This window comes from Danio aesculapii, chromosome 10 (genome assembly GCF_903798145.1).
Source record: "Danio aesculapii chromosome 10, fDanAes4.1, whole genome shotgun sequence".
NCBI lineage: Eukaryota > Metazoa > Chordata > Actinopteri > Cypriniformes > Danionidae > Danio > Danio aesculapii.
Window position 1 is genome coordinate 41906426 of NC_079444.1, and position 23211 is coordinate 41929636.

The 23211-nt window shown below is 38.0% G+C and overlaps 1 protein-coding gene across 3 annotated transcripts in view; it reads left to right on the forward strand.

Moving 5' to 3' along the window:
• The window catches only part of setd1ba (SET domain containing 1B, histone lysine methyltransferase a), a 39522-nt gene that overhangs the window by 12190 nt on the left and 4121 nt on the right, over window positions 1-23211 (forward strand). Inside the window, exons 7-17 of one of the 3 annotated variants that reach the window (XM_056466214.1) lie at window positions 4923-5633; window positions 8595-8750; window positions 8836-8929; window positions 9610-9809; window positions 10479-10554; window positions 10653-11036; window positions 11706-13076; window positions 14877-15052; window positions 18076-18201; window positions 22002-22121; window positions 22203-22340. In XM_056466214.1, the coding sequence (XP_056322189.1) occupies window positions 4923-5633; window positions 8595-8750; window positions 8836-8929; window positions 9610-9809; window positions 10479-10554; window positions 10653-11036; window positions 11706-13076; window positions 14877-15052; window positions 18076-18201; window positions 22002-22121; window positions 22203-22340 (3552 nt within the window). Of the gene's footprint in view, window positions 1-4922; window positions 5634-8594; window positions 8751-8835; window positions 8930-9609; window positions 9810-10478; window positions 10555-10652; window positions 11037-11705; window positions 13168-14876; window positions 15053-18075; window positions 18202-22001; window positions 22122-22202; window positions 22341-23211 lie in introns of those variants that run through there. The other 2 variants (XM_056466213.1, XM_056466212.1) reach the window with 2 other exon arrangements.

The window sequence follows — 23211 nt, forward strand, 5'->3', positions numbered from 1 at the left end:
CGAGAAGTTGCTAAATTGATAGCTGCTTACTTGCTTAGTTTGATTCTAAATACCTGATTCATTTAGAAACTATTTAATGAAACACTTATTAAGACAAGAACCTACTGCCACCTACTGATTTTCAAGTCATGTTGATTTATTCACGACAGGCCTAATCCAGCCAGCACAAAAAGACACTCAACAAAATTATGAAAATATTAATATTGAAAATAACTATAGATTTATTTCAGCATCACACAGCCCTTTAGAGGATATTCATTTTATTTAGCTCAAGTTGATTCAGTGTTGATTCAGTTCAGTTAAAACTGTAAGCAAGTAGCAGTTTTAGTAATTAGTTTTAGTGTTTTATTTCATTTATTTTATTCAGGCTGGTTTAAAACATTTACCTGATTCATGACCAGTGTTGGGTAAGTTACTTTAAAAAAGTAATAGATTACAATAGATTAATAATAGATTACTGACTACTACTGGAAAATTGTAATCTGATTACACTACTAATTACTTGATGTAAAAAGTAATCAGATTACTAATTACTTTACTTTGAAGTTACTTTTAGAACATATAAAATATACCTAAAAAATACAAAATAAACTGCAGCTCTTTCAGAAATTTAATATTCACTGAGAAACATCACAGTGGGTTGATCACAGCAGCTTGACATATTGAAGACTTAAAGAGTTAGCCCAAAACTTAAAAATCTCTCATCATTCACTTGTTCCAAACCTTTTTATTTATTTTTTATTATTATTATTATAATTTTAACACAAAAGAAGACCTGATGAAAGCTGGATACCTGTAACAGTTGACATCCATAATATGCAGACTGCATCCAAAAGCACTGCCATGTTTGGGTGTTTTGTGTGTGTCTGAAGTAATTAATCTCACGAAATGTTTATATTCCAAAGTATAAAGCTGATCGGTCAGTTCTTGTCGCGTGACTCGCGGTTTTCAACTAGTGCGCCTGGAAAATGCGAGTGTACCCAATATGTGCTCCAAACGTGTGCGCAAGCTGTGCACCTCCATTGGAAATAGCGAACTTGCACGAACAAAAGACGCGATATGTGAACGGCTCCATAAGCATCTACGCTTCTCTTCACAATCAGAAGATACCTTCACTCCCGATCCTGCACAAAAATTGTATTTATTATTGTGTAACGCGTTACACCCAACTATGTTCATAATAATAGTGAATAAGTTATACCAGAGTTTCCCAACCCTGTTCCTGAAGGCACACCAACAGTACACATTTTCATTCTCTCCCTAATCAAACAACTCATCAGAACATTAGATGAGACTCCAAAACAGGGGTCACCAATCTCGGTCCAGGAGGGCCGGTGTCCCTGCAGGGTTTAGCTCCAACTTGCCTCAACACGGCTGCCTGGGTGTTTCAAATATACCTAGTAAGACCTTGATTAGCTTGTTCAGGTGTGTTTGATTAGGGTTGGAGCTAAAATCTGCAGGACACTGGCCCTCCAGGAACAAGTTTGGTGACCCCTGCTCCAAAACCTGAAGTTAATGGGTCAGATGAGGGAAACATCCAAAACATGAACTGTTGGTGTGCCTCCAGGAACAGGGTTGGGAAACACTGAGTTATACAATTTTTGATACTGTTTGACCAAACTTCATAATACAAACTTTATAAAATACATAAACACCTTTGTAGCTAAATATAAATGAAATGCTGCTTTTTTCTTTTATTTTTTAATTTGTTGAGGTGGCCAAATTGCAAAAAATAACCATACAAATGAACAACCTCCTGCTGTTTGTTTGAATTGCTACATGGAGGGTTTTAGGACCCAGGAGAAATGAAGAAATCAACTGCACTGATCTTCCTTTAAAGCGGCCCCCTGCTTTCCCTTTTGTTTCACAGTTTAGCAGTAGAAGAAATTGTGCAATCTGACTGCAAACATGTTTTGCACCCTTTTTGTCTTGAAAGGCAAATACTTGAGGCTAGTTTTTTTTCTGAATGTAAATAAGCAGTGTTTTGTGGCACGTATTTGAACCCATTTAAATAATAATTTCCTTGTTTGCTTGATATTTTGCAACTCGACTGTTTGTGCCACATCGACAGCAACACATTAAAAAATAGCAAGTTTATCCTGGCACAGTTTTAAATCCTACATGTTAATCTGCACCAAAAAACAGGCTAAGCATCGCATTCCATAGCAAAATTCAGTAATCTTCTGCGTTTGCAGGAAGCACATAGACGTTTAGTGCATGATGAGGCTCTCTTGTAAATGAACTGGTTTGCATTGCATCCTCCAGCGCTGTATGGCAAACCCATGAAATATGATCCTACTTTGGATGCCGCTTATGTGCAACACACTTTCACTTCCTCTTACACGTCGTTCAACACACGAAACAATGCTCAGCCGTTAACTTGCTTTTGTGTGGTACTTCCTGCCTAAAAAGCTGGACCGTCAGGATAGTGCTGTTCCTATTAAATCACCAAAACCATTATTCAGCTGTATTGTCCGAGGCTGAAAGTGATTGGGTTCCTACATTGAAGTTGCATGCAATGAGTTTCAAAGGGGAATTTATAACTGGTGTACTATTGATAGACACTACTAAACCGAGTAATACCTCAAGACATGCAGTTTCTGAAAGAGATGTGTGCTATTTCTTTAAATTCTCACTTTAGTCCCATGGAAAAGAAGCATGTGTGTGTAATTGCCAAATCACAATTACATTTTTTTTACCCCTTTCCCTTGGCTTTTGAAATGGAGTGTGAAGGGGAAGGGCTATAAAATTTACCCCGAAGAAATGGGACACCACTACAACACCCGCACACGTCATCATATGTCATCACGATTTCTTGGCAATAAGATCATAACTGTACTGTGCATATACACAGTGGCCATATTCATCTATGTAACAAATGAAAACAACATTAGCATTATAGCAGACACTGTAAAAAGCCCATTTCCAGCCACTAGACTTTTCTGACAGGGTATTCCAGTGTCATCTTGTGGCAGATGTGAACGTATGTTGTGAGACTACTATGCATAAGTTATTATTAGAGATTATAAATAGCGAAATTTAGCAGTTTTTAGTTTAGCGTTTCTTTTAAAGCATGATTGTAAAACACGAACGCTGTTATGAATGTGTTAAAACATGTTTGTTTGTTGTAAAATTTGGTGTTAATGCCAAAAAATACTAATTTGTGCATCTCCTTCCTTCCGTGTGCAGCCATGCTGCTGTTATAGCTGGTGTATTCTGAGAAATTTAGTACCCCTTGGTTTCAAGTGTGGTCCTGGAAAATCTCCATTTCAAGGGCTATCTAGCCCTTCCCCTTAGCCATACGCCTTCAAGCTAAAGAGAATTGGGACACCCCTACCCAATGTGCAAAACAAGGGGTAGGGGTAAAGCTTGATTTATACTTTTACCTGGCGACATGTTGTGGACCTCAGCTGAGTGCGTGCGCACCTCACAAAACGGACAAGGCTTTTATACTTGACGCATTCGCCGTTGTGATATTCTTTAAAATGACAGTCAAAAGGAACTGACCGTAAAGTCAGATGGATAAACAGAAGTAGTCATTTCCAGAACAAGGTCATATCATTAATATTATTGATGATTGTTAAACTAATTATTTTTTTTATTTTTATATATTTTTTTATGATTATAAGGATTTTTAGAACCATTCAAGATTTTTTTGATGCATCACTCAAACGTTGATGCGTCACTTGCTTTGTTCATGTCTCGGACAGTTCTACCTAGCAATTATACCTAACTAAAAAACCCGCTCCACAATTTACACATTACTGTCTGGTTAGTTTCTGTCGTCTATGCTTAAAAGGCAATAATGGTCCAACATTCCTGACCATTATCACCAATAAAGCCTAGAAAAATAGGGCAGCAATATATTGTAAACCAGTTAACAAAGAAATAATGTTGTTCCTTAATTATAGTTTTAGAACTATTAAATGAGTAAAACCTATGAATGGTGGAAAAACCTATTTCTGTAATTGTGTACCCGGGTCTCCACTTTTGCCATGTCGTCTTTTGGCTTTAACACACTTATCCCTCAGGTTTTTCCAAACTTTTTAACAAAAACTTTCCTCCTTTCCCACGGCTGTTGCAATTTTTAGCCAAAAATGATTGGTCATTTGGCTATCTCTGTGATCACGCTTGGACGGATCATAAAGATGTCTTTACAGTCGTACCTATTTTACACAAAACCTCTTCAAAGTGTTTCATATTTAGTTCAAATTAAATGCAGCACCGCGTGAACTGTTCACTTGGGTCTCAAAAAATTAGCGAATCTCCACAAACACATCGGTGACGTCACATTCACCACGTGCACTCAACTGAAATAGCGAACGCGTAGAGTATAAACCAGGCTTAAGGGATAGAATTAAGATTGGGCCAAAAATGTAGTATTAGGGCTTTTTCAAGATTAAAAAAAATCTTCAATGGTTATAAAAATCTTTATAATCATAATAATAAATTACACAAATGATAAAAAATAATTAGTTTGAAAATCTTCAATGATATTAATGATATGACCTAGTTCCGGAAACTTTCTATTTCTCTGTTTATCCGTCTGACTTTACTGTCTGTTTGTTTTGACCGCCCCCTGTCGTTTCTAAGAATATCTCAATGGCGAACTCAAGTATAAAAGCTACTATAAATCAGCCGTAAGATGTTTGTTTGTTTGTTTGTTTGTTTGTTTGTTTTTTCTGTAGTTCAATAGTGCATCTAACCTGTCTTCAGTGCTGTTCAATTTGCATACATTTATTTTACCACTGATTTTGTGATTTAGCCTTTTCTCTTTGTGTGTGTGTTTGATATTGTGATATAGGTCTAAAATTTAATACTTAATGGTCTTAAAAAGGTCTTAAAAAGTCTTAAATTTGACATCATGATATCTGCAGAAACCCTGAACACTAATATGTCTTCTTTTTTTTTTTTAAACAAAGGGTCATCAATCTTCAGGTGAAGACATGGAGATATCTGACGATGAGATGCCTGGCACACCGATCGCCAGCGGAGACTGTGCCAAAAGCATTGTGGTCAACTCCGCATTGTCTCCGATGCAGACCATCCCCATGCCCCCGCCAGGGTTTCCCCCACTGCCCCATGCGGCTGGCTTCCCCCTACCCCCGCACCACCTTCCGCACCATTCAGCCGTTTCCCACCTGGCCGGCCACCACCCGATGCTCCACCCACTGCACCCTTATAGCATGGTGCATCTTTTACCAGTAGATCTGATTAGCTCTTTACCACAGTGGCTCCAGATGCCCTTTCAGATGCAGACCCATATGCTGAGTCGCATGGCACAAAGCCAGCATCCGTACCCTTACCCATACCCTGCTCCCAGTGCCAATCCTTCCGCCATGCCATTTGGGGGCCCGTATCCACCTTTGTCGATGGTCAGCGCTCCTGCAGACACGCTTCATGGGCAACCCTGGCCACTACCCAGCATGCCCCAATTCAACCCCGCTGTTCCCCCACCTGGCTACGAGCCCCAGAAGGAAGACCCACACCAAGCCACCATAGATGGAGTGCTGATGGTTATCGTCAAAGAGCTGAAGGCCATCATGAAGAGAGATCTCAACCGCAAGATGGTGGAGGTGGTGGCCTTCAGGGCCTTTGATGATTGGTGGGACAAACAGGAGCTATCGGCAAAGGTAAGCGCTAAGGATGTCACTGTATTCGATCGATGCATCCCAAATCGCACACTTATACACTATTCTATGCCATTTTACATAGTAAAATTATAAGAAGTGTACCAAATACGAAGGGCTAGATCCGTTAAAACATGAATGTGCCCTTCCCTTCAAACATTAGCGGAGGTCAGGGGATCATGGGATTGATCCAAACACAAAGATTACTATCACTGAAAGATGAGCAGATTTTCACAACAATACCACAGTATACCATGTGCTGTGTTTGTTCCTTTCATTTTTCTGACGATTGCAAGCACCATTTTGCAAACTCGGCCCTGTTTTAAATGTTACACGATACACGCTGAAGGATATGTAAATGCTTTTGGAAATGAGTTATAACAAATGCAGCAGATTTGGTTTTCAAGCGATTGAAGTCGTGCCCTGTCTAAAATCAGTGACAAGTTGATTAGTAGCTTTCAGAGGTAGTGCTTCCCTTCATTTGGAGTGTTGGGTTGTGGTGGAGTGTACATGAATGTTTTTGATAAATTTGCATATGTGAATTTTTGCATTTGACATATTATAATACATTTCCCAGTGAGGGGTTGCGGCTGGAAGAGCATCCGCTGGGTAAAAATGTGCTGGATGAGTTGGCAGTTCATTCCGCTGTGGCGACCCTGGGTTAATAAAGGGACTAAGCTGAAAAGAAAATGAATGAATGAATATTATAATACAATCTGCGGCTAACACGTCCATTATTATTGTACGCAAGAATGTTACTATTATAATCGCATCCTAAATATAAAACACACACAATTTTTTATGTTTTAAGACAACGGTTTCTTATCTGGAGAGACTTTGAAGGAATTATTTTTAAATATATATATATATATATATATATATATATATATATATATATACATATACATACGTTCTTAAACAGAGCTGATTTGCCATAATGTTCACGTGCTCAACAGAAATGTGTTCACCTAACTCGCCTCTGTTTACTGAGTGTAACCACAGATACAGACACTGGCGCATTTTAAAGCCGCGATTTTCAGCTCGTATGTCAGCTTATAGACAAACCAGCTGATCAACGTGACTTTGAAATGCTCCAGTGTCCCTGTACCTGTGGTTGCACTCAGTAAACAGAGGTGAGTTAGGTGAACTAATGACCTTCATGGCCAATGAAGGTCATTTCTGTTGAGCACGTGAACATTATGGCAAATCAGCTCTGTTTAAGAACGTATGTATATGTGTATGTATATATATATATATATATATATATATATATATATATATATATATATATATATATATATATATTTTTTTTTTTTTTTTTTTTTGTACAAACAGTCTGAACTGTACCTTTTAGTAGTACATGCACAGAATAACATGAGTATTTATAACCAATAAACAAATATAAATATCCCACTCGCTTTATGAGCCCTGTAGAGCGAGTTCTTACACCCCTATTATTGGTAACGCCCACAACTGAAAGGGCTGCGATTGGATCTAATGCACTGGCCTGTTCACCAAAGAGTGACACTGATAAACGGCAGCGGCGATCACAGCTGGTCCATGATAGACATGGAGGAGAAAACTCGCTCTGCAGACACTTGTTCGTGTCTGTATCCAAAAGCAGGGCTCGAAATGAACCCTTTTGCTTGGTAGCGCTGTTGCTCCTAACTTTAAAATTTGAACCAGCCAAAATTTAGTCCGTGGACTAAATTTTGAGCACCGTTACTACATGTTTTATATAACCAGATTTATTGCATTTGAAATTAACACTAATCCAAACTAACAAGCAAAAAATATAAATATGCTTGCGTGAAGAAAATGTGTCTCAACGAAATCCCGTTATCACAAGAAAAAACAGTTTTAAACATAATTGAGTGACCAAAAGATACATCGACGGAGCACTCACCGGCCCTGCACGCACTGCTTGACATAAATGTATCTGTTATTGTTAACTGTGCTAATTTAATTTAATTAAAACCACAAACGTTTGCACCCAAAGCTGCATTGAAACTGCAGATTGGAAATTCAAACCACTGAATCACCTTAAAAGTTCAGCACACTCCGGTGTCATTTAAGCCTTATTTTTGTCAATGATAAATCTTAGTTAAGCGTAGTCATTTTATCCATTTTATCTCTTATTTTATCTTATTTTATCTCTTCGACAAATGTAGATGGTGGATTAACATTCACCATGATCAGTAATCAGATGTTCCATTATTTGTAGCTTTAGGTGGTTTCTAAAACAAACTCTGTCAGTGTTGTTTTCACTCTCATCTTCAGCGCTTTACATTTTCGCGGCTGTAGCTCTCCTGTCATCTGAAGGCCGAACAAATTGACTGAGTGATTGACAACTGATTTTAACCAATCCATTCGCGTTCAGTTCTAGAGCAATGGGCCAATAAAAAGAGCGCAAAGGCGGGGCAAGCATTGCGGGCTTTGTTTACTGCAGCAAGTTGACATGACAACAGTTTTAAACTGTTCCTGAGCACTACGCTTCAAGTGTAAAGATGCATTCTGTGTGAAAGTGTCCTAAATCCGCGCATGCGCTGAACATTTTGCAGTGAAAACAGGTCGCACGCAACAATTTTATGCACTCGCACAAATGCTCCTAAATATATTTTGAGGTCGCATAGATAAAATTTTGGGATACCGAAGTGACCGCGTCTACGTCGCAGTGCACCGAAGACACAATTCATTTTGCCCCCCCCTAGTATTGTGACAACCCTATTATAAACAGTTTTTACTATGAAATAGCTATTAATGCTAATATGACAATACACTCTAAATTCTCTTGTTTAATGTTGTTCGAAAATAAATGTTAACTAATTCCAGAGATGAATGTTCTTGAAGAGTTAGTCCCAAAGAAAACCACCGCTTGCTAAGTTACAGAATTGCTTGAGTTGAAGGCATGCCATTATACAGACAGAATTATCTAATGGTGTCTTGGTGTTTTTGCACATGCAGGCTACGCTTACACCTGTGAAAGCAGGTGAGGGCAAAGATGAGGAGAAAGAACGGGCCAAACCCAAAGAGACTATACCCTCGCATTTCACCCTGGGCTTTGAGGGAATGGGTCTCAGCATCGGCCTGCGTGGTGCCATTCGGTTACCGTCCTTCAAGGTACCAGAATACCCCTCTGTTGCTGTTTTTAGCCCAGTTATACCTGTAAGTTTTTCATTATTATTTGCTGCTCATTTGTTTGCAGGTTAAAAGGAAACAGCCCCCTGAACCAACGTCCACTAGTGACAACAAAAGGGTTCGCCCATCCACACCTGTCGATGATGAGCTGGAAGATGAAGGTGAGGTTAAGTTTGAGGTTTTCAGGATAGCTTATTCCCACTGAAAAACTCACAGCACATTTAAAAGCACAATATGTCATTTTCACCTCTAGAGGGTGTGGATTTACTACAAAAATGGGAGTTGGGGTCTTCATCATCCTACAGGACTCCTGCGGAAGTCATGTTGATAGATGAACTAAAGTATTCAACACTTATTATCATGGTATCATAAAGCAGAGTAAGGCTGAAAGCTGTCAAAGGCATGAAAGCAGCAGAGCTTTTATTATGCCACAGTCCACCACTTTCGGTTGTTCTGCTCATGATCTCATGGAGAAGAAGCAGTGCGGCTTTATCAGACTGAATACATTTTTAGGCTTCTTTTATAATGCTCCTCTGTGCAGTCTAATAAAACACACATCATAACAAATCCTTGCTGCTGTTTAAGTTTTTTATAAAACCAAAGGAGAAATTGAGGGTGTGTGATGACATTAGCATAAACACACAGCACACGCTCTGTGTCACTAGTTAAAATGGCTTATTTCTCTGGATTTTAACATTCTTCAAAACATTTGGGATCATTTAAGTACAAAAGTCCGCCAAATATAACACTGTTTAGTGTTTTTTTTTTTTTTTTTTTTTTTTGATATATTAAATAACATTTCAAACATATCGTATCTTTACGGTTTCATGCTGTTTTTCAGAGTCAGAAAGAACGGGTCGCACGGATGGATCCAGAGTGGATCCAGCTGGTTCTTCTTCCAAGCGAAGACCAGCCAGGCCTCTGGAGCTGGACAGCGAAGGCGAGGAGGAGGAGGAAACCTCCGGTAAAGAGGAGTCGTCACTTTCAGATCATGAAGAAGAGCCAGTAGATGATGCATGTGAGAGGCTGTCCTCTGGCAAGGTGAGGACCAATCTACAGTTCTTCTGTGACTGGGGAAGTAATAATATAATTGTATGAGCTTACAAAGATTAAAGGATTAGTTCACCTCCATAATTTAGTCACCACCTTGTCATCCACAATGTTTATTTATTTATTTATTTTTTCACTTTTCTGAGGAAAGCATCTTCTAAGGTGCTCAGTAGTTTGAACATCAGCTTAAAGAGGCTCTAAACCAGAGGTGTCCTGGTCGTGGAGGGCCTGCTGAGTTTAGCTCCAGCTTGCTTCAACACACCTGTCAGGAAGTTTTTAGTATATTTTGTAAGAGCTTGATTAGCTAGTTCAGGTGTGTTTGATTAGGATTGGAGCTTAACTCTCCAGGACACCAGCCCTCCAGGTCCCAGTTTGGACACCCCTGCTCTAAATAATCCAAGCAGTAAATAATGGCCTTACTTGGTGAAACAATCAGAAATTTTCTTAAATTAAAACCACAAACGTTTGCATCCCAGAGCTGCATTGAAACTGCAGATTGGAAATTCAAACCACTGAACCACCCTAAAAGTTCAGCACACTCCGGGGTGATTTAAACCTTATTTTTGGCAATGATAAATCTTAGTTAGGCATAGATATCATTCTTTATATGCATCATTTGTATTTGAACCCAATATAACAAAAGCAAACGTGCCTTCTTAGGATTTGGAGGAAGAGGATGAAAAGAAGAGTGAATCGGACTCGGGCAAGAGTGAATTGTCTGACTCATCAGATGATGGTAAAGATTTTAATGACAAGAGACTGATGAATATTGTGCCCTTGTGTTCAACTGTAATAACCCTGAGATAATAACCTTCACCATTTGCCCACTCTCAGAAACTTCCAGCTCAACGTGCTCCAAATCTGGTTCTGATTCCTCGGGGAGTGAGAGCTCATCTGACTATGAATCAAGTTCAGAGGAGGAAGAGGAGGAGGAGGAAGAAGAAGAGCGAATAGTGGGAATGGATGATGAAGAGGATGTGGATGCACGAACCTCATCGTCTTCATCAACTACCTCTACTTCATCCTCTGACGAAGAGGAGGATGTTGAGGTAAAAGCCCCCAGTACTCCCACAGGACCACCACCAGAAGAGGAACCCAATGAGCTAGGCAGACTGGAGGCTGTAGATGAAACAGAGATCGATCACAAACCTAGTATGGTGAGCTCAATCAAGCCCAAAGTTGAGGAGGTGCGACCCCCTTCACCCAAAGGATTGCCAGGTCAGAGTCTTGATTGTTTATTTTTTTTTTTTTAGACTGATTTTCCTTTAGCCACCTATTCTGTTTCAAATCATGGAATTAAGTGTTTGCTTGAGTAAATTAGATACAAAGTCAATGTAAATGCTCAAATAGTGGCACAAAATTGTGCGGGACACATGACACGTTTGCAGAGAGCGTTGAATTTGCGTCTACTGCTTCAAATAATTGAACTCAAGCTGAAAATTTGCATGAGGGGAAAACATCCCGCGAGAAACTAGAGCAAGGGATGCAGTAAAGGGCTGTTTAAATGACACTTTTTTTACATGCAATATATGACTGCGTGTTGTGCTGCTGAATACATTGGCTGCTCATAGTAAATGTGAACTCTGATCTTAAATAAAACTTGCCTAGATCACCGTCTGTTGTTAAAAATTTGCCTCAAGCATGACGTTCTGTTAAGACCCAACCTAAAGCTTCATCTGCTGTTATTCACTAAGCTCAAAGTTTAATCTAGAGAGAATCACGAAGCATCCAAAAATCTAAGAATGAATCCATGAATTAAAGTGTTCATAAAATTGTAAGGGAAAATGTTGCGATTGTGTCATCCTGATGCGATTGTGTAATCATGTAAATGTAGCATGAGAATCGTCTGTTGATGTCAGATGGTAATTATTTCTCATCTCATTCCAGCTAACAAACTAGACATTGATCTGGAGGTGAATATTCCGGTGCCCAAAACTGAAGCCACTCTGGAGGAAGTCGGTAACTTGCGTCCACCCACCCCAACAGGTTCGTTTGCAGATAGTCTTCAGGACACCCGACCAAAGATCCCAGCAGAAGACTTCCCTAGAACCCCTGGTCGTGAAGGCCCAGTTTCTCTAGAATCAGAGGCTGCAGTGCCTCGATCTCTTCCTACACCCTCCATGCACCTTCCACTTCCTCCCAGTCACGTTCCTGAACCTCAATCCCTTCTTCCACCCCCTGAAACTTTGCCGGATATGCCTGTGCGTGGGCGCTTGCCTACAGAAGAGGACATCCCACGAACACCTGGGAGAGACCTCATGGATAGACCGCGAGGTTTGGGCAAGTTGCAGAGCACTGATACGGTTCCTGTCACGCCAGGTAGTGACACTCCTCTAACAGGTAACAGCTTGAGTTCGCCACATATTCCTGGCAGCCCTTTCTCTTACCCCGCTCAATCCCCTGTGCTCAGCGCTGGCATCCCTCGGACTCCAGGTCGAGACCTTACTTTCGCTCCAGCTTTCCCTGACTCTGCTGGTTTATCTGCAGGCCTTCCTATTCATAGGAAGGCCTCGTCTGAGATCTTGGAGGAGAAGCCTCTCTTTAAAGAGCCTTTACTCAGTGCCTCTCCCCAGGCCAGCCTACCTAACAATGCTGCTGCTTCCCCATTCCCTGGTCCTCCCCTTCCTACTGCTTCACTTCCGGAGCCAGCTTTGCCTCCCCGAGGTTCTCCTCCTGCTTCAATAGAGAATTCCTTTCCCGCTTCTCCAAAAGAACTTCCTATTCCAATGATTGATGTTCCTGTGCCCTTAGATGATACTCCATCAAAGAAGAAACTGGGGCGGTCTAAGAATAAAAAGGCGATTCAAGATTCTGAAGAACCTCCAGTTACTTTAATAGAGGCCTCTTCACTTCCAGAACTCCCAGTCAACGACCAGTACCCAGACCATCCTTCGAAAACCATCAAGGAAGAAGATGGTGAATCCGCAGTCTCGGAGAAAGAAGAAAGCCATGTGCCGACGATCATACCCAAGGTTGAGGAGACGTCATTTTATGTTGAGGAGCCAATTCAGAAGACGCGGCGACAGAGACGGGGCTGGCAAGAGTTGTTGCTGTCTATGCACTCGCCTGTCGCTTCACCCCGCCGTCCCAGCTTCATGCCGCGCTCTGACTTTGAGGAGATGACCATCTTGTATGACATCTGGAATGATGGCATTGACGAGGAGGACATCCGATACCTTAAAGTCACCTACGACAAGATGCTTCAGCAGGATAATGCCCACGACTGGCTCAACGACACCCTCTGGGTCCACCATCCTCATATCCTTTACTGCTACAATCTTTGGTGCAAACAAATAAATGTTTTTGTCTATTATTGATTCACATCTTAAACTAGAGTTGGGTCGAATTCTGCATCGATTCTGAGATTCTGAGTGCATTTCTGTTCTCTCTTGAATTGATTGTGGGCTTTTGATGAGTTTTTAACAGCAGATAGCTCTGTATGCTTTACAAACAGACATACTCTGCTTGCAATTCCTTACAAATACCACTTGAATGTAAAATTATCAGGAATAAAGGTATGGAGTTTAAGTGATTTTGTTTATAGTGAGCTATGTTTCCATTAATCTCATGACATAAAAGCCAATTTACACAATGCACAAGCACTCTTGTGAGCATTTGAGTGTATAGCTAAAAACTAGCCTAGAGAGCCATCTGCTGTTAAAAACTAGCCTAGATCGCATCTGCTTTAAAAAGCTAGCTAAGATCGCATCTGCTATTAAAAGCTAGCCTGGAGTACTATCTGCTGTTAAAAACTAGCTTAAATTACATCTGCTGTTAAAAACTACCCTAGAGCACCATCTGCTGTTATGAACTTGCCCTAGAGCGTTATCATGCTTGTAAAAAAAACTAGCTTAGATTGCATCTGCTGTTAAAACTAGCCTAGATTGCGTTTTCTGTTAAAAACTAACCTAGAGCATTATCTGCTTGTAAAAAAAAGCCTAGAACACCATCTGCTGTTAAAAACTAAGCTCGTAACCGAATTAAGAGAGATTAGTGATGTTTTTTTGTCAGAACTGATTTCTCAGAATTATTTACATTTACATTTAGTCATTTAGCAGACGCTTTTATCCAAAGCGACTTACAAATATTTCTCAAGTTGACATCATTTAGGGTTGTCAAAAGTACCAACTTCGGTATCAATCAGTACTGAAATTTTAAAATCGCAATGACAGCATTATTGCTTGCATCTTTAGCATGAGTGGAATTTTGAACACCACTGATTAATCATTGTTCATGCAGACAACAGATATTGCTGTTATTGGCTCCAGTGATCATCAATTCCTGCTTTTCACCAAGTACTTAAATGGACATGGCAGTGTTTGAAAGCCACATGTATCAGCTCGTATACATGCTGATAGATGGATCTTCTGATAGACACGGCTTTCAAACACTCCTGCATCCATATAAATGAAGTAAAGATCATTAGATTCAATCAGCAATGTCAAAGAATCTGCTCATCGGCGCTCAAATATTAGTGGAATATCACCATTTTTTAAATTTCTATACCGGTTGTTACTGAAGTCAACACTTTTACCAATCCTACTGACATAACATTGAATTTTTTTGTTAGTTAACAAAATTGATTGTGTAACCAAATTAAACCCACTATGAGCAGAATGTTTATCTCATGCAAAATATGAGTTCACATAGAAATAACTGGGTATCGCCCTCAAAATTTGATAAATGTGAGCACACCTTTATTATCATGCCCTTGAACTTTGAATTATGTGTATTATGGTCTCATGTGTGTGTTTAAATTATATTCTATTAAACATCAGTGTATAATTTTATTCAATTAAAAAAATTTAATCCAGACTGAGTGTTTTCGGAAACCTGCAGTTTCCTTTTTGGGCCACTAGGGGTGTAAAATTTATACTCCTAGTGGCACCAAACACAATAGCAAAATGTAACTGCTGTTATTCTTGATGCTGACAATTGTTCTACATACCAATTACACAGTGTTCACAGTAATTGGGAAGATTGATAATCTTCAAGAACAGTATAGATGTGCCTGATTTTTAATGTTAAGAAAGTACTATTTCCTTGACTCCTTTGAACCTACCAACATGGGCAGTGCAACAGGGGTGAAGAAGAAGCGGAAAGAAGATGGTATACGTGATCATGTCACCGGCTGCGCTCGTAGCGAGGGCTACTACAAAATCGACAAGAAAGACAAAATGAAATACCTGAACAGCTCACGCCTTCAGTCTGAAGAGCCGGATGTGGACACTCAGGTAAGCTGCAGGAGTTTGCTCATAATTAATACTCAGTTTACCCAAAGATGAACATTTACTCACCCTCAAGTGTTTTCAGGCCTTTATGAGTTTTCTCTTTCCGTTGAACACATTGAAAAATGTTAGAAACCTGTAACCATTAATATCCATAATAGGACAAACAAATACTATGGAAGCCAATGGTTACAAAGACACTCAAACAGAGTAAGGGATAACACTAGGGATGCTAATTTCGGTTAATTTTGCCAACCGATATCTTTTAAAAGTATCGATATATATGCAGTGTGTATATACACCTTGGATGTGTGTGCGTGTATATATTACACATACACTACTATATATATATATATATATATATATATATATATATATATATATATATATATATTTATATATATATATATATATATATATATATATATATATATATATATATATATATATATACACACACACACATCTAATGTTTTTTTTTAATTAACATTATTTTAAAAATTACATTAACATTTAAATAATAAGTGGTATCGATATTGGTATCGTAAAATTTTTTAGCAAAAAGTATCGGTATCGTATCGAATTAAAAAATTGTGGTATCGCCCATCCCTAATTAATATATATATATATATATATATATATATATATATATATATATATATATATATATATATATATATATATTTTTTTTTTTTTTTTTTTTTTTTTTTTTTTACGTGTCTATTTTGTGTGACACGTTAAATATTGCATTTTAAAATACTGATTTATTTTAACATGCGAACAGCAGCATACAGAACACAACAGAACATCTTCACGCACCTGCAGTGTTTCCAAGAATAAACTAAATAAAAAGAATAAAATAAATAGGCCTGCCATAAAAATGTTTGACTTAAATGACAAATCACATCTGTCAAACTGCTGTTTTCTTCTTTTATTTTGCTTCTTTGGCAAATGTGTTACCATCCCGCGAGTTAACAAATATGTGTTGCACATTTAGGAACTGCGAGGCGCAACACACTGCCTTTTTTTGTTGACAAGAAAAAAAGAAGTGCGGTGCTTTTTTTTGTCACTAGGCAAAGACTTAATCAGCTGGTCTATTGTGCGCGAATATTGCTGTCTGTTGTTATAATTGATATTCAAGATTTGTAAAGTCATACAGCTCTGGATACTTGAAACAGCGACCACAAGTCTCTCCTCCATGTTCTCCAAGTTCTCCATAGTCGTCTTGACAACACAAACACTGCTGGCACCTAAACAGAAACCCCGCCTCTGCTTACATTTGATTGAAGAATGAAACGGACGCGACTGGCATAACATGATTTTCCCGCTCAGCTGCGAGAGACAAAGAGACAAAAATGTGCAGAAGAGTGCGCAGAGACAAAAACACGAGACACGTGGGGCGTATAAGCAGCACATAAAACATTTGCGCCGTTAATAAACCATTCAAAAGATGTGCCTTTCAACACAAAAAGCCCATTCACTGTGATCGGCCCTTTATGCAGCCAAACCTTAAAATATATCAAATTAATTTTTTTAATCATTTAATTGATACCATTAATCGGTTACAAACACACTCTTTCAGTTAACAGTTAATCCCTAGATAACACCATTTTAAATTTTGGGTGAACTATTCCTTAAAGTTGTATACTTAAAGCTCTTAAAGTGCTTTTACTGAATGAGCACTGTGCTACGTCCAACGAATCATACTAATTGTGTCTTTCTTTCTTTTTAAACTTGTATTACTTAATTTTATTTACTTAAAATTCTTTGTTTTTACTTCCTATACTTATTGTGTGATTATATTATAATTCATTTAACCCTTGTGTTTATTTTTCAAATTGACTACGCTTTCATTATGTTGATGGCTGTTTTTGCCCCATTGACTTCCATTATAATCACTTTTTCTTTTATTGCAAATCCTTGACGGCATATAACCATGCATTCTTGTTTGTTGCAAATTTTTCCTGTTGGGAAGAGGTAAAATGTGTTATTTTACTGTTGATCATCAGTTGTTAGCATTAACCCTTTAGATAGGCCTGTGCAAAAAAAAAAAAAAAGCTTCTGGCTTTTATATGAAGTTCAGTGGAGTAAAACAGTACATTATAGTGTGTGTGCAGAAATACACTTACTATGTTCTGAGGGCTGAACTGTTTATTTTGATATTCTCACACATGTCAAGGTAAGTGCGCAAAGGTCTCAAACACACTATACTCTATATAGAAGGCAGAAACTATGCTTTTTTAACGAATAACTGATGATCAACAGTACAAATGAAAAACTGACCTCTTCCCAACAGGGAAAACCAGCAACAATGAAGAATGCATGGTTATGTGCTGTCATGGCTTTGCAGTCATAAAATGTAATTATAATGGAAGTCAATGGGGCAAAAACAGCACCGAACATAACAAAAGGGTAGTCAGTTTGAAGAGTACACAAGGGCTAAATGCATTATAAAATAATCACACAATAAGTACAAGAAATAAAAACAATTTTAGGTAAAAAAAAAAAACATTACAAAAAGTGCTTAAACAAGTTTAAAAAGAAATAAAGACACAATTAATGTGATTCATCGGATGTAGCTCATTCAGTAAAAGCACTTTAAGAGCTTTAAGTACACAACTTAAAGGAATAGTTCACCCAAAACCTAAAATCGTGTTATCACTTACTCATCATTCACTTCTCACAAACTCGTTTGAGTTTCTTTGTAACCATTGACTTGCATAGTATCTGTTTTTCCCACTATGGAAGTCAATGAAATGGTAGTAAATGTTCCCAGAGATTTTTTTTGAATTTCTTTAAAAAAAGGTAAGCATTTTCCTAAAATATGTGTCGAAATAAGATAAGATAAGCTGAAACAGAGAAAGTTGTGGCGAAATTAACACTCAAAATCACCCCAGAGTGGATTAAAACATCTCCAGAAGCACACAAAGGGTTAATCTTTATGCAAAGCGCTTTGAAATTACTCCTGTGTATGGAATGTGCTATATAAATAAACCTGCCTGGCCTTACACTAATGTGTTTTCTCACAGGGAAAGAGTATACCAGCACAGCCCCAAGTGTCCACCAGAGCAGGTTCAGAGCGGCGGTCTGAACAGCGGCGCTTGCTGTCGTCCTTCAGCTGTGACAGTGACCTCCTCAAGTTCAACCAGCTCAAGGTGAGACGAGCACAAATCAAACTATTTACAGTACTGTGCGAAAGTCACTAGTATTTTCCCCAAAAAAGGTTTAAAGTGGGTTATTTCTATACTTTTTTGTAGCAGGTCAGTTTGAAATATCAATTTACGTTTGCAGAGATTATTTTTGTCATTAATTGTAATTGTACATTGAGATTATTGTCTGACAACAGCCAGAGCTCTACACAGAGATCTGATCAAACAGAGATCTGATTGGAAACTTATCAAACTCAATCCAGAAGAACTTTGGCAACATCTGTAATGCCGAGTTCAGACGGTATGATTTTCAAAGTAGTCGTGTCACAGATGTTTTCACACTGCATGACTATTTGGGGTAGCGTTTCCTCGCTGCTTTGTTCACACTGCAAGATGGATCGGTGACAGAGGGTTTCACACTGCATGACTTTAAAATAAGAAGAATCGCTGACAACTTTGTCCAAACTACGTCTCGCAAACAAACACACGCGAGAAGTGACATTGAAACAACACGAGGTCATGTAGTATATCTTTTATTAATAACTGCATAATGAGAAAGAGGTCTTTAGTGGGGTGAACATGTACGTATGTTGCTCACCTGACCTTTGAAGGGAATTTGCAATCTCTCTAAACTTTTTTCTTTGTCGAGCCGGTTGTGGTATTGCTCAGATGAAACACAGACACGGGTGCTCCTGCCAAATTTACACTAGTTTTTCCTCCATTTCTTGGGTCCAAATAGACTGAGAAGAAGCCCTTTTAACTTCTCCCGCTGGCCTACAGATACTAGTGATACATAGACTAGTGGATGCTGCTCTTTCATTGGCTGTAGGTGATCGCTGATGTTATTTTCCATCTGAACACATTTCACATGGCATGATTTGAATCGCCGACAGCTCCAGTTATTTAGCATGCCAAATATCTGATGGGTGTCAGCGACTCATCTGCAGTTCTCTTAGATTGCCTCTTTAATAGTTCACACTGTGTGATTGTTACTCACGTGAACGAGCACCGATTTGCCTGTGATTTCAGGCATTTGTCTGCGATTTCTCAAAACCTCTCTGCGAGTCAAAATCGGGGCTAAAATCATGTCTGAACTCGGCATGAGATGCTTAAAAAAAACTTACTCTCAAAGCTATAGGACTGTTCAAAGCTTTAGTCACTTGTGTAAAGATGCTGTAAAATGAGGATGCCTTCAGTAATTATGCATAAATACATTTTATTTAACAAATAATGTATATTAACTAAATCAAATCAACATTTGCTTTTAAAACACTTGATACACTTTTTTTTAAGTAGCTTTGCAGGTAGGATTTTTGAAGCATCTTAGAGATGTTGACGAAGTTCTTCTGGATTTAGTTTGTCTCAGTTTGTTCTGTTTCTTCATCTCAGATCAGATTTCTGTTGAGTCCTTGTGCACGCAATAATTGCTCAAAAAGGTTAAATCCCATATTGGTTTTCTTTTTAGAGACAAATCTTCTTTTACGCACTCTTCAAAGCAACATTTAGTCAAATTAACAGTATTACCAATTTTAGATTATCAGGATTTAATTTATAGATCAGCTTCAAAAACTCTCCTTCATAAACTGGATGTTATTTACCATGCAGCAATAGACCCTTTTCACAATGAGGTCACTTCACTTCCCCCTATCGGCAGCGCAGTGTATTTTTAGTTCCGGTTTACCATTGAATGAATGGGAGACTTCTCTGGAAAATGTACAAATAAAAATATTAACATTGCACGATCTGATTTAAGACTATTATTGGTATTGGGCATGTGTCCAAATGTTTCCCCTTCAATACTAAACTGCTTTCTGAGTTTGAAAATGATTCTTTAAGTTATTAAGAATAGGAATAAACTATTGTTTGTCAAGGAAAGCAACCTTTTAACTTATTTATTTCCTCAATAATGGATTTGTTTCTACTTTTAATGCTGCTCTGAATATAAATTTATATTATCTGTTATATGTAAAAGTTCCAGCACGAGTACAATTCTTTACTAAATCTTCTTTTCTAAAACCTGGTAAGTATGACTATAAATAAGTGTGACTATACAATCAGTTTCATATTTTATTATTTACTTATCTATTAATGTTTTGTTCAGTTTATCTATTTTAATTAATTATGTCCTATCGCCACCTTTTGGGTGGATTTAATTTGATATTAGTTCTTCCTTTTAATGAATAATGTTACAAATATTGTCATAATCTAATAATACTGAATTATAATGCAGTCGTCTTGGTGTTATTTTTGCAATTGTAAATTTTTATAATGATTTTGTTTGATTATTAAGAGTCACAAACAAAATTTAATCTATTTCATTTCATTAGAATATTAAATAGACATAAATGTTTTATGTTCATCAATAAAATACATATATAGGCTCATATATAACTGAGCAGTAAAATGTGAATAATATGAATGTGTTTGTGAATCAGCTGTCCACTGTAAACAACTAATTATTTCCTAATAAGTCAAGTCAAATAGACTACTATAAATTAAAAGCACAACCTTTATGATTTATATATGAGATTAGAATAAGTGTTAGCTTTTTGTAAGTGGTTTTATGTTTTAGAATAGAATATGGCATATTCTTAATAATATTTGTAAAGGAAACATACAGTAGACCCTTTATGTGCCGTATACATACAGTTGAAGTCAGAATTAGTAGCCCCCCTGTTTATTATTTTTTCTCCAATTTCTGTTTAACGGAGAGAACATTTTTTTTAACACATTTCTAAACATAATAGTTTTAATAACTCATTTCTAATAACTGATATATTTTATCTTTGCCATGATGACAGTAAATTATATTTGACTAAATATTTTGTCAAGATACTTCTATACAGCGTACAGTGACATTTAAAGCATACCTGCCAACACTCTAGTATTTCCCGGAAGTCTCCCGTATTTCAGACCCATCCCCTGTTTTGTTCTGTCTCCCAGAAAACTCCCCCTGCACCAATCCCCCGCTCCTCAGCTTTTTGGTACAGTCTATAACACCACCGGATTGCTGACATTGGTGTAATGTCCGATCGCAGCGCACTTGGTGCATAACAACCTTCCCGCCCCCTACCACCCACCCCCTTCTGTAGACTATAGGAAAAAAAAATGCTTAAAGGGGCTAATAGTTTTGACCTACTAATGGTTTTTAAAATATTAAAAACTGCTTTTATTCTAGCCGAAATAAAACAAATGAGACTTTCTCCAGAAGAAAAAATATTATCATACATGCTGTGAAAATTTCCTTGCTCTGTTAAACAACATTTAGTAAATATTTAAAAAAGAAAAAATTTAAAGGGGAGGGAGGGGGGGGATTCAAGTCAGATATACTGATACAGATATACTGACTTCAACTGTATATCTGAATTAATATGGAAAATCAGTGCATGTTATTACCAAAACTAATATTGGATGCTTTTTTTAAATGTGTGTGCGTGTAAAACAATTTGGACAAAAAAGTTAAGGGGTGTTTCTCTAAAGAATTGTTACTTGCATCGTTCAGCCACGAGTTCTGTCGTTAAGGAAACGCACCCAGGTCGTCATTGTAAACGAGAACTGCTTCTCAATGGACTTACCAGGTTAAATAAAGGTTATTATTAATCTCACTGTATAATTACAGTTAATGCCAAAATATAATGTTTAGAAATGTAAATTGATACTTCAAACTGACATGCTACAGAAAAATATAGAAATAACACACTTGTTTTTAATGAAAATACCTAGCAGCCGAAGACTTTTGCACAGTACTGTAAATTTCGCAAACATATATGAGCCAAGGCAACATCTAAGTCAAAATGTCTCCGCAGTTTCGTAAGAAGAAGATCCGGTTCTGTAGAAGTCACATTCATGACTGGGGGTTGTTTGCCATGGAGCCTATTGCTGCTGATGAGATGGTCATTGAATATGTTGGCCAGAATATCCGACAGGTAAGCTTGAAGTCACCTAATATTTCAGATTCATTATTTTTAAGTGCCCGGTTTATAACTGTGTCTGGTCCTGATTTGCAGGTTATTGCAGACATGCGAGAGAAGCGATATGAGGACGAAGGCATCGGTAGCAGTTACATGTTCCGTGTGGATCACGACACCATTATAGACGCAACCAAATGTGGCAACTTCGCTCGCTTCATCAATCACAGTTGCAATGTGAGTTTATCTGTATGTGTTTTGCATAGGGGTGACAGTGGCTCAGTGGTTAGCACTGTCACCTCACAGCAAGAAAGCTGCTGGTTCAAGTCCCGGCTGTGCCAGTTGGCATTTCTGGAGTTTGTATGTTCTCCCCGTGTTGGTGTGGGCTTCCTCCTGGTGCTCCGGTTTCCCCCACAGTCCAAACATATGCGCTATAGGGGAATTGGATGAACTAAATTGACCGTAGTGTATGAGTGTGTGTGAATGACAGTGTATGGGTGTTTCCCAGTACTGGGTTGTGGCTGGAAGGCCATCCGCTGCGTAAAACACATGCTGGATAAGTTGGCGGTTCATTTCGCTGTGGCGACCCCTGATTAATAAAGGGACTAAGCCGAAAAGAAAATGAATGAATAATATGATAAGAAAATATCAGTTTGCAGCATAATAAGCTGTTTTTAACATATATAAATCAATGGAAGTGAATGAGACTGGAAGTAAATGGCTGCTTGTACGTGAAGAATAAGGTCAGTAGTGCTTTATACAATATCGATTGTGTCAAATCAGCGTAACTAGGATGAAGATAAGAGAGTAAAAAACATAATATTACAAATTGAAAAACATTCCAGCAATTCAGACAGGCAGGAGAAGAGTGGTAGTATAGATTGCTAAATATGCTGCTGGAAATGTTCAAATCTGGCTCTTATTTTTTATAGTGCCAAAGTTGGCAACCCTAGTTTCACTCAAGAGCTAATAGGCCCTTTTCACAAGACTATTATGACGTGTTTAACGGTCATCAGCATTTTAAATCCTTGAAAGTTTTTAATATTTAGATTTTTTTTTTTTTAAATGTATGGACATTTATATGTATTTATTATGTCATCTTTGCATT